General features: G+C 43.3%; 1 protein-coding gene across 8 annotated transcripts in view; it reads right to left on the bottom strand.

Moving 5' to 3' along the window:
* Window positions 1-16,385, bottom strand: part of LOC137383870 (copine-8-like) — a 699,632-nt gene that overhangs the window by 176,726 nt on the left and 506,521 nt on the right. For 6 of the 8 annotated variants that reach the window (XM_068057206.1, XM_068057209.1, XM_068057211.1 and 3 more), the window contains one exon: window positions 3,027-3,086. The exons of the other annotated variants lie outside the window; for them this stretch is intronic. In XM_068057206.1, the coding sequence (XP_067913307.1) occupies window positions 3,027-3,086 (60 nt within the window). The remainder of the gene's footprint in view (window positions 1-3,026; window positions 3,087-16,385) is intronic. 8 annotated transcript variants of the gene reach the window in all.

Raw genomic sequence — 16,385 nt, 5'->3', positions numbered from 1 at the left:
CTTTTCCAAGACTTGGCATTGGATAGGCAATGCAACAAGATGTTTTAAATGGGCAGCATTTAAACAAGTGAGAGGAAGGAGCCAAGGATGCACCTTTAGAGAATTCCAGAGATGATTGTCAGTGGGGAGCGGGGCGTGGAAGAAAGATTAGCTAATGCTGGAGGTGCATCAGCTTTGTCCCAATGGGTAGGAGTGGAACCACATAAAGGAAATCCCATGGATAACAGAGGAAAGAAAAGTGAAGAGGATAGAATGGTCAACTATGCCTAACACTGTTGAGAAGCCAAGAAGGACCTTGGCTTCAGTTGTGAGATGGGTGGAAGCTGTAGGTGGATGGATTCCAACAGGGACTTCTAGGAGAAATTGTTGCAGAGTTGAGAAACAATAACTAATCACCTGGAGCAGTTTTGATTGACAAAGGGGATTGGAGAGTAATTTTCCGATTTTTTTCCCCCTCAAATTGGTCTGGGTTTTTATCTGTTTTGTTGCTAATCCCAGCAGGTCAAATTACTTTTGGGTGGGGTAGAGAGTGTATATACTTTGATGTAAAGATAGCGCAGCTGTGTGAGCAGGTTGGATGACTCAGGGGGTCTTTTCCACTCCATCGTATTTTCAGAACACAGTAGGATATTAGAGGAAAGAGAGGTGAAAGATGGGTGGTAATTTTGAAGAAGAGTGCTGCTAAGAGAAAAAAGTGAACCATTTAATATATTAAATGCCAAGGGACCAGAAGGAGCATTTGTGTGATTTTTTAAAAACTTATAAGCATATCTCTGAAGGCATTGTTCTTGATGACATGGAAGTTACCCAGTTAAAAGAAAGCAAGAAAAACTTGCATTTATATAGCACCTTTCATGACCACCTGATGTTCCAAGCACTTTACAGGCAATTAAGTATTTTTGAAGAGCAGTCACTGTTGTCACGTGGGAAACACGGCAACCAATTTGCATACAGCAAACTACCACAAACAGCAATGTGATAATGACCAGATAATCTGTTTTTGTGATGTTAATTGAGGGATAAATATTGACCAGGAAACTGGGGATAACTCTCCTGCTCTTCTACGAAACAGTGCCATGAGATCTTTTACATCTACCGGAGAGTGCAAACAGGGCCTCGGTTTAACATCTCATCTGAAAGACGACACCTCTGACAGTGCAGCACTTGCTATGTACTGCACTGAAGTGTCAGTCTAGATTTTTGTGCTCAAGTCCTGGACTGGGACTTGAAAGAACACACTTCCATTGGGATGATTTGCAACAAAGTGTGTAAAAGACCTCCTTAGAGAAGTCACTTTTTTAGAAATAATTTATGGAAAGTAAAGAAAGTGCTTTCCTCCTTTTTTCACTGGAGATAGATATTTAAATGTGTTCCCATAGTATATTAGTTTTATAAAGAAATCTGCATGGGTTAACAGTTCTGTGACTAGAATATCAATAGACAGAAAGCCTCTCCATTTAGGGTACAGAATTTTATGGTAAGGGTCAGAAAATAAAGAATTTAAGATAAAGACTAAACTAATTTATTAGATCTCTCCACAACAACACTCGGTTACTAAAACGTTCTGCTCAAGTTGACCTTGCTAAGTTCATGACTTTTATTCAGAACCTCGCTTCAAACTTGAATAATGTACAGTCCTTCCAGAATTAAGTTCTATCCAAGATAAATATAAATAAAAGAAATAAAAGAAGTATAACTATTTAAAACAGTCAAAAATATTTGGCAAAATTTAATCGCCTTCCTTTTTTTATTAGTAACTTTTGTTAACTGTTTTCAAATTTGATGTACTAGGCCATTAACAAAGCTTGATTTCACCAGCAGCATATGCCCGCTCCCTTGCACGGCCTTCCACCAGGGGAGGAAAGTGAAGCACATCTGTGGGTGCTGCTTGCTAATCCCAAGATTTTCTAGTTTATTTAGAGATACAGCACTGAAACAGGCCCTTGGGCCCACTGAGTCTGTGCTGACCATCAACCACCCACTTATACTAATCCTACATGAATTCCATATTCCTACCACCTACCTACACTAGGGGCAATTTACAACGGCCAATTTACCTATCAACCTGCAAGTCTTTGGCTGTGGGAGGAAACCGGAGCACCCGGCGGAAACCCACGCGGTCACAGGGAGTATTTGCAAACTCCGCACAGACAGTAGAATCGAACCTGGGTCGCTGGAGCTGCGAGGCTGCGGTGCTAACCACTGCGCCTCTGTGCCGCCCATAGTTGCTTCTGAACACAAGACCTGATGCAAATGCACAGTAAAGCCTTTGAGGCCCTCTTTAGCTTGTTGCTGGATCCTTTCAGACCATCTGGTCTGAGGGGAGGATCCCATCACAAGCTCATCACCAACTTTCTTGGGTTGCCCCTACATCTAGCTGCTCTTAGGCTGCATTGCTAGGAAACTGCGGTAGGATAGTGGAAACAGTCCATCCTTCCTCAGTTGCATGAGTATTTTGGGCCTGCACCTATTTCAGATGTAACATCTTCTCTGCTTGTTGGACAAAGCCCTGGGAATACTGCGGCAGAATAAAAAGGGAAGAGACTCAGTAAAATGGGCTTCCACCCACTTTATTCTGACCTTTGCACTCAAGGAATAGGCATTAAAAAGGTAAAATAATCGGAAAAAAATCAACTCCATTATGCTTTAATTCTGCTCAGAAGCATTAAGGAGACAATTTTAGAAATTTTCTAAAATAATTTCTGTTAATAAAATTGTGCCAGAATTCAAATACAAAAAAGTCAACAACCTACATCTGGTTACAAATACTGATTGCAATGTTTTAGATATAACTTGAATATTCAGGCAAACAGTTATTAGGAGAAGTATTATTTCTAAAATGGGAATTGACCATATGGAGAAGGAGATAGTAGAAGGGCATGGTTTAAAGGTTTATGCCATTAAGTATGTAATTGTTCATTCAGTGCATTTGTGCTTTGGTTTCTCAGTATTTTTGACATTTTGATTTATGTTGATGGATGAGCGCTAAATGTATTCCTCAAAGTGTTTAAGGAAATAGAATTCACCTTGAAATGATTGAGTGACCCAGTCTTGCTACTTTTGACATGTCCCATTGGAGTCGCTGCCTGTGTTATCAAAACAATCTTATTAAAATACAGGAATCAACAACTGACTATTGGTTTAAGAAATGGAACATATTCAGTTCTCAATTTTTAACTGGGTACATTCAACTCTTAAAATAACATTGTAGGATACAATTCAAAACATTTGGAAACCTCGTTGCTGCATTATTTTGCTGCGTTGCAAAGTGTCAGTCATTCTTGTTGCATTTCCCTGGACAGCAAGTTCTTTCTGATCTTGGCTGTATTTAGTTCAGCACAGCCAAGAAGCTTTCACTTGAAGGAGAAAACTGAAACGAGTAGTCGGGTCTTCTCGCCCTGGCTCAAAAATTTATGCTTAGAGCTCTGGCCGTACCTATCGGTTAAGAAATTGTGTGTGAAGCTGGAAAACAAAGAGCATCGTGGATGGGCTGAGGAAGAAAAAAGTCAATTACAGTGGGGGAGGAAAGAAAACACCTTGGAAACAAATACAAATGGAGTGTCACAGATTACAATCAGCTAATGATTAAATAAATGCTTTTAAGCAGCAACACAAAATGGTGCATTAACAACAAGATGGTGTTTATGTTGAGGCATGTCTATCTGCACATTGCAATAACTTTATATAGATTTTCTCTATTGCAAGTACCATGCACACCAGCCCTGCTGCACTATTGATTTGTATATGTCTTGCATCTGCGAGAGACACTAGAGTAAAATTCCCATTGGGCCTTGACCTTGCCTGAATTTTGTAAAATGAGCATTATTTGTATAATGCGAGTGACTTTCAGACCCATGTTGGACCTGATGTTGTGTGTTTGCTTGTGTGTAGTGGGAAATTGTGTGTAATTAGCCAAGGGCTGCTTAGAAAGGGTGATTAGTAACTTAAAAGGTACATGGCTGTATATCTGGATAAAGACATTATTAACCATTACAAAGGCTGTGGATATTTTTTTTTATCTTCTTACCTTTGCAAATAGTTTTTGGGTAACAAAAGTACTTTGCAAAACTCAATAGCTTGCACACTGTGGAGGCAGAAAATGAAGTTTGTGACCAAACAATGAAAGGACTTAATCAGCCATTCCCTTGATAGCCAGTGGAGCCGAGTTGGTAGAGAATGAAATGGTATTGAGGATGTTTGCCCTGCTTTCTACTTCCAGGCCATCCTTCCCATAGGACAGCTGTCAATTGTTTTAAGATGTTTTGACCATTTTTCCAATATAGCGATTTGAAAAGATGAATCACTTTTGATGTTTTTTTTTCCTCAAGCAAAGGTTTACCCTCAAAAGTTTATAAAAGGGCTCCTAAATGAAAGAGAGCTAATATGCTAATGAGAGTTGTTATCCTCAAATACTAAACAATAAGGATTTCATTATCTTGCCTGGATAATGGGGGGAAAAGTTTTCATAGGGGATAAAATTGGTCTGGGGGTGGTACTACAAAATGGATGATAGCAAATCAGCATCATTTAATGGAAAAGACAACTGGATGGGGAATAAAACAGGCTGCTGATTTGCTATCACCCATTTTGTGTTAATGCCCAAGAATAATGTCACCCCACTGTGTTAAATAGGCCTTTGATGTTTATCTGTGAAGAACGAGCCCCTAGAAAGAGAGGTTCAGGAAAAGGCAAGAGACTGTAGAGAGAACAGGTTCTACCCTGGGCTGTATGCCAAAATGCAAAGGAATGATTAGCAAGATTTTTCTAGGTCTGTGCCAGGTGTACTGGGTATAATGAATATCAGAAAATCAGGTGAGTTGAAGCACACACCTGCAAAATAACCTGTTTGATTTTCTGAAGTATGGGGTGCCCAAATAACCCAGTGTGCCTGGGTGCAGACGCAGCCAAATCTACTCTATTCAGTTTAATTTAAATATGGGGAAATGTAGGTGTTCATTATTTTATATTCTGTGAAAACATGTTATATGGATTGAAATAAGTGAAACTGATCATAATAGTTGCTCCTGAGAACGTATCAATGGCAGAACCAAATTCATAACAACAACTTTGCAGCATGTTTGTAAGATGGTATAGGAAAATGATTTGAAGATGCAGCTCCCAGTCCTATGGTGCATGTTAGCTGCAAATATCCTTGCAGGAGGTGGCACAGTTCAACATTTGGCTGTCTGCCAACCTGTAACCTGCATAGTTGGTTCCATTGCCAGGTAGGTGCACCCCTTCAAGTAAGCATGGGTGGGAAGGTACTGGCAGATGTGCATGTGCAGCCTGACCTCCATCCATTAGTCCTTTTTTTCATCCAAAAATTTTGAGGGTCCCCATTGTCCAAATTTCATGGGTGTACCGAAAAAATTGGCGATGCCAGAACATAAAACCTCCTGACCAACTAAGTGGAAACAGGAAAAAAAGGGAATACATGTTCAAATTATAATTAAAGTTCATTATAAATCTTACTGTAGGACTCATTAACGCTACTTCCACAAACAGCACATCTGAGCAGTCCTAAATGGGTGGGTATTTGACTGAGATTGGAATGCACATCTGGAACAGGTATCAAACCTGCCTAATCAAACCTATGGACACTAAATAGGCCGAAATCTGGTACAACTAATGAGCATAACCAATTGGAAAATTTACCCTACTGTGTATCTCTCACTATGCTTGCAGTGGTTCTCAACATTTATATTCTGAATTGCCAAGATGCTCTCTATTCAAGTCAGTTTTGGCTAGTCTACACTGAGGTAAGTCAAAACTAATAGAAGTGAATGGACAAAGGGATTGAAGGAATTTACTTGCTATCAGGAACAAGAGGATGTGTTACAATTTATGCTAAAATTACAACCTGAATGCTATAGTCTTTCAACATGATATTCTTTAATATAAACTAATAATTATGGGTTACCATAATGGAGAAAACATGTAAAATTGCTCTCTTTACCATGTTTGTTGCATTTACATGTTTGGTATATCTCCCAAAGAGATATGAAAAGGCAGCAAACAGGGAATCATCCAGTTTTATACACAGATAGTAACATTATATCCTAGGCAACATTCATGGAACAAATTATACACACATAATGATTTGGAATAAATAGTTCAAGCATGGTATAAACAGTTCACATTTATAAACATGCTATGGTCAATAACCCTGATTGGTAGAACATGCTGTGGCTGAAAATCATCAATGTTATTACTGTCAGACTGTATCTTGAAGAAACATCACTTGACATAAACTGCTTCAATTCCTTCATCGTCCTGTAATGATGACCTAGAACTGTCACACACTATAATCTGCAAAACCCAGCCTCATTGCCCATATATAGATTGGGAATCTGACATTGAGAAGAATCAAAGAAAATCAGATGACATCACAATCAATTTTGATTAGGTATTTTTAGATTGTGTGTGTGTATATATATATATATATATATACACACAGACATATGGTACATTAAATACATATATGCACATACTTATATAGATATATTTTAAATAAAGTATAAGATTTAACAGAAATGTTCATCTACAGCCAAATTAAATTTCAGTTTTTCTTTGTTTCTATGGTATATATTTTAAAACTGCTGATCAATTTTAAGAATGCATCTTATATTTTGGACAGAAGCCATCCTTGATGTCGGCTACTTTGAGGTCAGCCTTGGTTCAGTGGTAGCACTCGTCTTCAAGTCAGAAGGTTGCGGATTCAAGTCTTACCCCAGAGATCTGAACACAGGATCTGGGCTGACACTGCACTGCAGTACTGAGCTACCTATTACAGAACTTGCCCCTTGGTGTTACTGTAGCAGAGTGAGACTGACATGTAGTCATATGACTACATCCTGGCACTTCGCTCACTAGCATACTAAGATCTTAAAAGTATATTATTCTTAAAGGCAATCACACAACAAGGGCCGAATTTTATCGCCCCTTGACGCCGCGAGTCGTGGCTGGGGAGCTGGTAAAATTCTACGGGGAGAGGCCCGCCTTGACCCCCGATGTCAAGATATTACCAGCGACTGGGGACCTCGGTGCGGCCCCCCCACCGCTTGGCGGCGCGCCCTTCATCTAAATATGTAAATTCACAATAATGATATGTAAATAAACTTATCTGCAGGTGGCAGCTGTCCCACGCCAGTTTTACGGCCGCCCTTCGACCTCTGTGTGCCTTCGGAACTCCATACAGAGTTCTGAAGGCGAGAACCTGGTGGGGAGGCGGGCAGGAACAAAATTTTCAGGGCAGGAGGGGTGGGAGGGGAAAACAATTTTTATTGGTTGTGTGAATGGTGGGAAGGGGTTGAAGGGCAACTGATAGAAGGTTTAGGGGGCATGTTCGGGCCAGGAATAAAGTGATTTTTGTCAATGAGGGCCAATTAGAAGACAATTGGGGGGTTTGGGGAAGGGCCTACATAACATAACTGTTTATTTAATAAAAATTAGCACTACAGTATCTTTATAAATTTATATCGGTCGTAAGGCTCTTTAAAACTGGTGCCGCGCCTGCGCAGTGGCGCCGGACTCTGTTGCCGGGGACACAGCGGCCATCCCCTCTACGACACTGGGGGTGGCCGGTCCGCCCCTTCCATTTAAAGGAGCCCCCGCGCGTAATATCACAGGGGTTCTTCGGCAGCACTTCTGTGTCGGAAGGCCGCCAAGTTCAAAGCGCGCCGCTTCAAAGCGCAGTGTGCGAATAAAATTCAGCCCCAGGGCTCAGCTGCTATTTTAACTGGTGACCTAAGCAGAGGAGCCTTTGTGGCTTTAAAGCTATTTGAAGCTAACAACAACAATGTGTAGCATCTTTAATGTGATAAAATATCCCAAAGCATTTCACAGGTGCATTATAAAGTAGAGTTGAAACGGAGCCACATAATGTGAGATATTAGGACAGATGGCTAAAAGCTTGGTGAAATAAATAAGTTTTAAGGAGTGTCTTAAAGGAGGAAAGAGAGATAAATAAGTGGAGAGGTTTAGGGAGGGAATTCCAGAGCTTAGGGCCTAGGCAGCTGAAGGCACGACCATCAATGGTTGAACATTTAAAATCAAGAATTCTCAAGAGCGCAGATATCGCAGAGGGTTGTGGAGCTGGAGAAGATTATCAAGATAGGGAGGTGTGAGAATATGGAGGGATTTGAAATAGCTGACAAATTTTCCCTTCTAGTTTATGTAGGATGACTCCAATGAAAGAAAGAAACAAAAGATCTGCTTACCCTCAAGACAAGACAGCAAGTAAAGTACTTTTAAAGTGTAGTCACTGGTGTAATGGAGGAAACATGGCAGCCAATTTGCATGCAGCAAGGTCCCCGAAAGAGTAATGAACCATGCAGGTTGTGATGGAAAGCACAACAATCAATATAGCTGATGGCAGAATATACATTGACCTGTTACTGATGGTTTTTTGGTAAAAAGTTTGTCAGCATGCAGATGAGTAATTTTTAAATGTATAGTAAGATAACCAGTGGACAGGTGATAGCATTATTGAAATATGTGTTGCTCAGTGTTGTGCTATGGTTCGTAAAGATTGGTTTGGACTGCTGTCAGCTGGTCATGTAAATTTTGGCATATTCATATCCGCTGTCCGTGCGCAGACTGATGAGCATCTGCGACCAGTTCGAACTGGCCTCGGGAGCCAAAGTTAACCACGGCAAGAGCGAGGCCATGTTCTTTGGGAACTGGGCTGACCGATCCTTTGTCCCCTTCACCGTCAGGTCAGATTACCTGAAGGTGCTGGAGATATGGTTCGGAAGTGCCGGGGCGTGCACCAAAACATGGGAGGAGCGAGTAGCCAAGGTACGACAAAAGTTGGGCATGTGGGGGCAGCGATCTCTCTCCATTGTGGGTAAGAACCTGGTCATCAGGTGCGAGGCGCTCACGTTGTTGCTCTACGTGGCGCAGGTCTGGCCCATACCCCACTCCTGCGCCGTGGCAGTCACCAGAGCCATTTTCCGCTTCGTCTGGGGATCTAAAATGGACCGGGTCCGGAGGGACACGATGTTCAAATCTCTGGACATGGGCGGGAAAAATGTACCCAACGTGGCCCTCATCCTGATGACCACCTTCGTGTGCGGCTGCATCAAGCTATGTGTAGATCCCCAGTACGCAAACTCCAAGTGTCACTACGTGCTGAGGTTCTATCTGTCCCCGGTGTTGCGAAGGATGGGCCTGGTCACATTGCCGCGGAACGCACCATGCAGTTGGGCGGCGCCGTACCACCTATCCTTCGTGGAGCAGTTTCTGCGGAAAAACACCTTTGACCACCGGTCCATCAGGCAGTGGTCTGCACGGAATGTCCTCAAGGCCCTACGGGAAAAGGAAACGGTGGATCCTGTCGGATGGTTCCCCGAGCAGACCGTCAAAGTCATTTGGCGGAATGCCTCATCACCAGAACTTTCAAACAAGCACCAAGACGTAGCTTGGCTGGTGGTGAGAAGGGCCCTCCCCGTCAGATCCTTCATGCACACCCGAAGTCTCGCCCCCTCCGCACAGTGCCCCCGCGTTGGCTGTGGTGGGGAAGAGACGGTCGCCCACCTCCTCCTGGAATGTGCCTTTGCAAAGCAGGTGTGGAAAGAGATGCAGTGGTTTTTGTCAAGGTTCATCCCAAGCAGCTCTGTAACACAGGAGTCTGTGCTCTACGGGCTGTTCCCAGGGACGCACACCGAGACAAACATCAACTGCTGCTGGAGGACTATCAATTCGGTGAAAGACGCCCTTTGGTCTGCCCGAAACTTGCTGGTCTTCCAGCGCAAAGAGTTGTCCACCACCAAATGTTGCAGACTGGCACATTCCAAGGTCCAGGACTACGTGCTGATGGACGCACTAAAGCTTGGGGCAGCCGCAGCAAAGGCTCAATGGGGAAAGACCACAGTGTAAGGTTCCCCCACCAAGCTGGACTGAGGGGCTGGAACCATGGGAAGCCCCTCGAACTGTATCGTTAATATTCTCAATTGCTGTAAATGTAAAACTGTAATTGACATGACAATTGTGAAACGGAAGGGTTGGGAAGAAACTCATGACATTATTGAAAGAAACTGATCTCTTTTGCAATGTTTGTATTTTTTCGTGCTGTTTGGAAACTGTTTGGCAATGTAATTTTTACAGATTTTTATGAATAAAGTATATTTTGGAAATAAAAAAAAAAAAAAATGTGTCTCAATGTAACAGCGCAAAGAGTTGTCCACCACCGAAGGTTGCAGACTGGCACATTCCAAGGTCCAGGACTACGTGTTGAGGGACGCACTAAAGCTTGGGGCAGCCGCAGCAAAGGCTCAATGGGGAAAGACCACAGTGTAAGGTTCCCCCACCAAGCTGGACTGAGGGGTTGGATCCATGGGAAACCCCTCGAACTGTATCGTTAATATTCTCAATTGCTGTAAATGTAAAACTGTAATTGACATGACAATTGTGAAACGGAAGGGTTGGGAAGAAACTCATGACAGTATTGAAGAAAACTGATCTACCTTGCAATGTTTGTATTTTTTGGTGCTGTTTGGAAACTGTTTGGCAATGTAATTTTTACAGATTTTTATGAATAAAGTATATTTTGGAAAAAAAAAATGTGTCTCAATGTAACCTCCCTGTACATGGATGACGTCGCAGTCTTCTGCTCGGATCTGCTGTCCGTGCGCAGACTGATGAGCATCTGCGACCAGTTTGAACTGGCCTCGGGAGCCAAAGTTAACCACGGCAAGAGCGAGGCCATGTTCTTTGGGAACTGGGCTGACCGATCCTTTGTCCCCTTCACCGTCAGGTCAGATTACCTGAAGGTGCTGGGGATATGGTTTGGAAGGGCCGGGGCGTGCACCAAAACATGGGAGGAGCGAGTAGCCAAGGTACGACAAAAGTTGGGCATGTGGGAGCAGCGATCTCTCTCCATTGTGGGTAAGAACCTGGTCATCAGGTGCGAGGCGCTCACGTTGTTGCTCTACGTGGCGCAGGTCTGGCCCATACCCCACTCCTGCGCTGTGGCAGTCACCTGAGCCATTTTCCGCTTCATCTGGGGATCTAAAATGGACCGGGTCCGGAGGGACACGATGTTCAAATCTCTGGACAAGGGTGTGAAAAATGTACCCAACGTGGCCCTCATCCTGATGACCACCTTCGTGTGCGGCTGCATCAAGCTGTGTGTAGAGCACCAGTACGCAAACTCCAGGTGTCACTACGTGCTGAGGTTCTATCTGGCCCCGGTGTTGTGAAGGATGGGCCTGGGCACATTGCCGTGGAACGCTCCATGCAGTTGGGCCGTGACGTACCACCTATCCTTCGTGGAGCAGTTTCTGCGGGAAAACACCTTTGACCACCGGTCCATCAGGCAGTGGTCTGCACGGAATGTCCTCAAGGCCCTACGGGAAAGGGAGACGGTGGATCCTGTCGGATGGTTCCCCGAGCAGACCGTCAAAGTCATTTGGCGGAATGCCTCATCACCAGAACTTTCAAACAAGCACCAAGACGTAGCTTGGCTGGTGGTGAGAAGGGCCCTCCCCGTCAGATCCTTCATGCACACCCGAAGTCTCACCCCCTCCGCACAGTGCCCCCGCGTTGGCTGTGGTGGGGAAGAGACAGTCGCCCACCTCCTCCTGGAATGTGTCTTTGCAAAGCAGGTGTGGAAAGAGATGCAGTGGTTTTTGTCGAGGTTCATCCCAAGCAGCTCTGTAACACAGGAGTCTGTGCTCTACGGGCTGTTTCCAGGGATGCACACCGAGACAAACATCAACTGCTGCTGGAGGACTATCAATTCGGTGAAAGACGCCCTTTGGTCTGCTCGAAACTTGCTGGTCTTCCAGCGCAAAGAGTTGTCCACCACCGAATGTTGCAGACTGGCACATTCCAAGGTCCAGGACTACGTGCTGAGGGACGTACTAAAGCTTGGGGCAGCCGCAGCAAAGGCTCAATGGGGAAAGACCACTGTGTAAGGTCCCCCCACCAAGCTGAACTGAGGGGCTGGATCCATGGGAAACCCCTCGAACTGTATCGTTGATATTTTCATTTGCTGTAAATGTAAAACTGTAATTGGCATGACAATAGTGAAAGGGAAGGGTTGTGAAGAAACTCATGATAGTATAGAAGGAAACTGATCTCCCTTGCAATGTTTGTATTTTTTGGTGCTGTTTGAAACTGTTTGGCAATGTAATTTTTGCAGATTTTTATGAATAAAGTATATTTTGGAAATATAAAAAAAAAAGTGTCTCAATGTATTCTTTGACCACCGATCCATCAGGCAGTGATCTGCACGGAATGTCCTCAAGGCCTTACGGGAAAAGGAGACGGTGGATCCAGTCGGATGGTTCCCTGAGCAGACCGCCAAAGTCAGTTAGCGGAATGCCTCATCGCCAGAACTTTCAAAAAAGCACCAAGATGTAGCTTGGCTGCTGGTGAGAAGAGCCCTCCCCGTCAGATCCTTCCTGCACGCCCGAAGTCTCGCCCCCTCCGCACAATGCCCCCGCGGTGGCTGTGGTGGGGAAGAGATGGTTGCCCACCTCCTCCTGGAATGTGTCTTTGCAAAGCAGGTGTGGAAAGAGATGCAGTGGTTTTTGTCGAGGTTCATCCCAAGCAGCTCTGTAACACAGGGGTCTGTGCTCTACGGCTGTTCCCAGGGACGCACACCGAGACAAACATCAACTGCTGCTGGAGGACTATCAATTCGGTGAAAGACGCCCTTTGGTCCGCCCGAAACTTGCTGGTCTTCCAGCGCAAAGAGTTGTCCACGACCGAATGTTGCAGACTGGCACATTCCAAGGTCCAGGACTACGTGCTGAGGGATGCACCAAAGCTTGGGGCAGCCGCAGCAAAGGCTCAATGGGGAAAGACCACTGTGTAAGGTCCCCCCACTAAGCTGAACTGAGGGGCTGGATCCATGGGAAACCCCTCGAACTGTATCGGGAGAATTTTCATTTGCTGCAAAATGTAAAAATGTAATTAGCATGACAAATGTGAAATGGAAGGGTTGTGAGGCAACTCATGATTGTAATGAAGCAAACGGACCTACTTTGCACTGTTCGTATTTTTTGACTTGGTGCTGTTTGAAACTGGTAATGTAATTTTTATAGATTTTTATGAATAAAGTATATTTTGGAAATAAAAAAAAATGTATCTCAATGTATTGGGGCTGTTTTCGGATCCACACATGATGAGTTAAAACAGCTTTCAAATCTGTTCACCAGGGAACACTGAACAGTGAAGCAGGCCTAGTGGAAGGAAAGTCATTGATCCATGTCTTAAGGATCTGGAACATGTTGTTTGGTCAATGTTTATAGTAATAAAGTGATTCAAGTACTTATGTGGACTATATAATCATGGTAACAGAATCTTTGGGAGAAATTGATGAGCGTGATTTGATCTTCAGGGCTCCATGTTATCTGAATTCTGCTTTGTGTGTGTTTAATGCATTGTAGTTTAGTGTTGGTATGCATAGAATGTAGATCAAAGGTTGATTTGGTACAAGAGTTTTAAGCAAACTATTGTTTGCTGTAGTCAGGTTGGAATGGTAAAACTTGGCACCTGAGTTCTTATAGTGAATTGTAAACTCAATAATAAAGAATCATATAATCAAACTGAATCGTATTGTATGATTTAACTGAGTATTCATGTTGGATTCTGTAACATGAGCTTGTTAAGACAAAGATTTGATTCTGTGGTTGTTACAACTCAGAATCACAGAGACTCACAGAATTTTTACAGCACAGAAGGAGACCATTTGGCCCATCATGTCTGCGCTGGTTCTCCAAAGAAGCAATTTACCTAGTGCCACTCCCCCGCCTTCTCCCCATTACCTTGCACATTCTTCCTTTTCAGATAACAATCTAATTCCTGCTTGAGTGCTTCGATTGAAACTGCCTTCACCACACTCTCAGGCACTGCATTTCAGATCACTAACTGCGTGAAAAAGTTTTTCCTTATGTCCCCATTGCCTCTTTTGCCAACTACCTTAAATCTGTGCCCTCTTGTTCTTGATCCTTCCACCAGGGGGAACCGTTTTCCCCTATCTACACTGTCCAGACCCCTCATGATTTTGAATACCTCTATCAAATCTGCTCTATTCTCCAAAAAAAGTCTCAACTTCTCCAATCTATCTAAGTAATTGAATTTCGTCATCCCTGGAACCATTTTCGTGAATCTGTTCTGTACTCTATTTAGCATCTTCATATCATTCCTAAAAGGTGGCACCCAGAACTGGACACAATACTCCAGTTGAGGCCGAACCAGTGTTTTATACAAGTTTAACATAACTTCCTCGTTTTGGTACTCTATACCCCTATTAATAAAATAATATGTATCCTTTGTTAACCACTCTCTCAACCTGTCCTTCCACCTTCAATGTTTTATGCAAATATATACCGAGGTCCCTCTGCTCCTGCACCCCCTTTAGAATTGCACCCTTTGTTTTACATTGTCTCTCTGCATTCTGCCTACCAAAATGAATCACTTCACACTTCTCTGCATTAAATTTCATCTGTTACTTGTCCACCCATTCCACGAACCGATCTATGTCCTTTTGAAGTTTAACACTATCCTCCTCACAATTCATAATGCTTCCAAGTTTTGTATCATCTGCAAATTTTGAGATTGTGCCCTGTATACGAAGGTCTAGGTCATCAATATATATCAGGAAGAGCAAGGGTCCTAACACCAATTCCTCCACTACAAACCTTGCTCCAGTCCAAAAAACATCCATTAACCACTACTTTCTGTTTCCTGTCACTCAACCAATTTCATATCCGTGTTGCTACTGTCCCTTTTATTCCATGAGCTATAACTTTGCCCACAAGTCTATTGTGCGGCACTTTATCAAATGCCTTTTGGAAGTCCATCAAAAGCGTTACCCTCATCAGTCTTCTATGTTACCTCATCAAAAAACTCCAGCAAGTTAGTTAAACATGATTTGCCCTTAACAAATCCATTCTGGCTTTCCTTAATGAACCTGCATTTGCCCAAGGGACAATTAATGTTGCCCCAAATTATCACTTCGAGAAGCTTCCCCACAAATGAGGTTAAAATGACTGGCCTGTAGTTTGCTGGGCTTATCTTTACACCCTTTTTTGAATAAGGGAGTAACATCTGCAATTCTCCAGTTCTCTGGCAACACACCCGAGTCAAAGGAAGACTGAAAAATCATGGCCCGTGCCTCCACAATTTCCTCAGTATCCTTGGATGCTTCTCATCTGGTCCTGGTGCCTTAACCACTTTAAGTGCAGACAGCTTATCTAATACCTCCTCCTCATCAATTTTAAACCCTTCAAGCATCTGAATTATCTCCTCTTTCACCATGACCTACACAGCATCTTCTTCCTTGGTAAAGACAGATACAAAGTATTTACTTCATACCTCAACTATGCCCCCGCCTCCATGCATAAATTTCCTTTTTAGTCCCTAATCGGTCCCACTCCTCCTTTTACTACATATGCACCAATAGAACACTTTGGATTCCCTTTTATGTTAGTGGCCAGTCTTTTCTCATACTCTTTGCTTCTCTTATTTGTTTTTTCACTTCCTCTCTGAACCTTCCATTTTCAGCCTGGTTCACAATTGTATTATCCGCCTGACATCTGTCATAAGCACACTTTTTCTGGTTTATCTTAATCTCTATCTCTTTCATCATCCAGGGAGCTCTGGATTTGTTTGCCCTACCTTTCCCTTTGTGGGAGTATACCTTGACTGTGCCAGAGCGATCTGTCCTTCAAAGGCAGCCCATTGTTCAGTTACTGAGGACCTTTGACTCCAATTTATCTGGGTCAGATCTTTTCTTAACCCATTGAAGTTGGCTTTCCCCCAGTTAATTATTCTTACTCTGGATTGTTCCTGGTCTTTTTCCGTAACCAACATAAACCTTATGATACAATGATCACTATCCCCTAAATGTCTCCAGACTGACACTTGATCCACTTGGCCCACCTAATTCCCAAGAACCAGGTCTAGCAGTGCTTCCTTTCTCACTGGACTGGAAACATATTGTAGAAAATTTTCCTCAATACACTCTAGGAACTCATGCCCCCCTACACAACTAGAATCCCAGTCTATATTCAGGTAATTAAAGTCCTCCATTATAACTTGCTCTATAATTCTTTCATCTCTTTGCAATTTCCTTGCAAATTGATTCCTCTATATCTTTCCACTCGTTGGTGACCTGTAGACGACCCGAGCAATGTAATTGCACCTTTTTTATTCCTTAGCTCTAGCCAAATAGATTCTGTCCTTGACCCCTCTGGGTCATCTCTCTCTCCAGCACTGCAGTGTTCTCCTTAATCACCACTGCTAACCCTCCCCCTTTCCTTTCGTTCCCATCTTTCCTGAACATCTTGTATTCAGGAATATGTAGTACCCAGTCCTATCCTTCTTTGAATCAGGTCACAGTAATAGCCACAATATCATATTTCCATGTGACA

The sequence above is a fragment of the Heterodontus francisci genome, chromosome 25, assembly GCF_036365525.1.
Source record: "Heterodontus francisci isolate sHetFra1 chromosome 25, sHetFra1.hap1, whole genome shotgun sequence".
In the NCBI taxonomy this organism is placed as follows: Eukaryota; Metazoa; Chordata; class Chondrichthyes; order Heterodontiformes; family Heterodontidae; genus Heterodontus; species Heterodontus francisci.
This window is presented reverse-complemented; position numbering and strand designations above follow the sequence as displayed.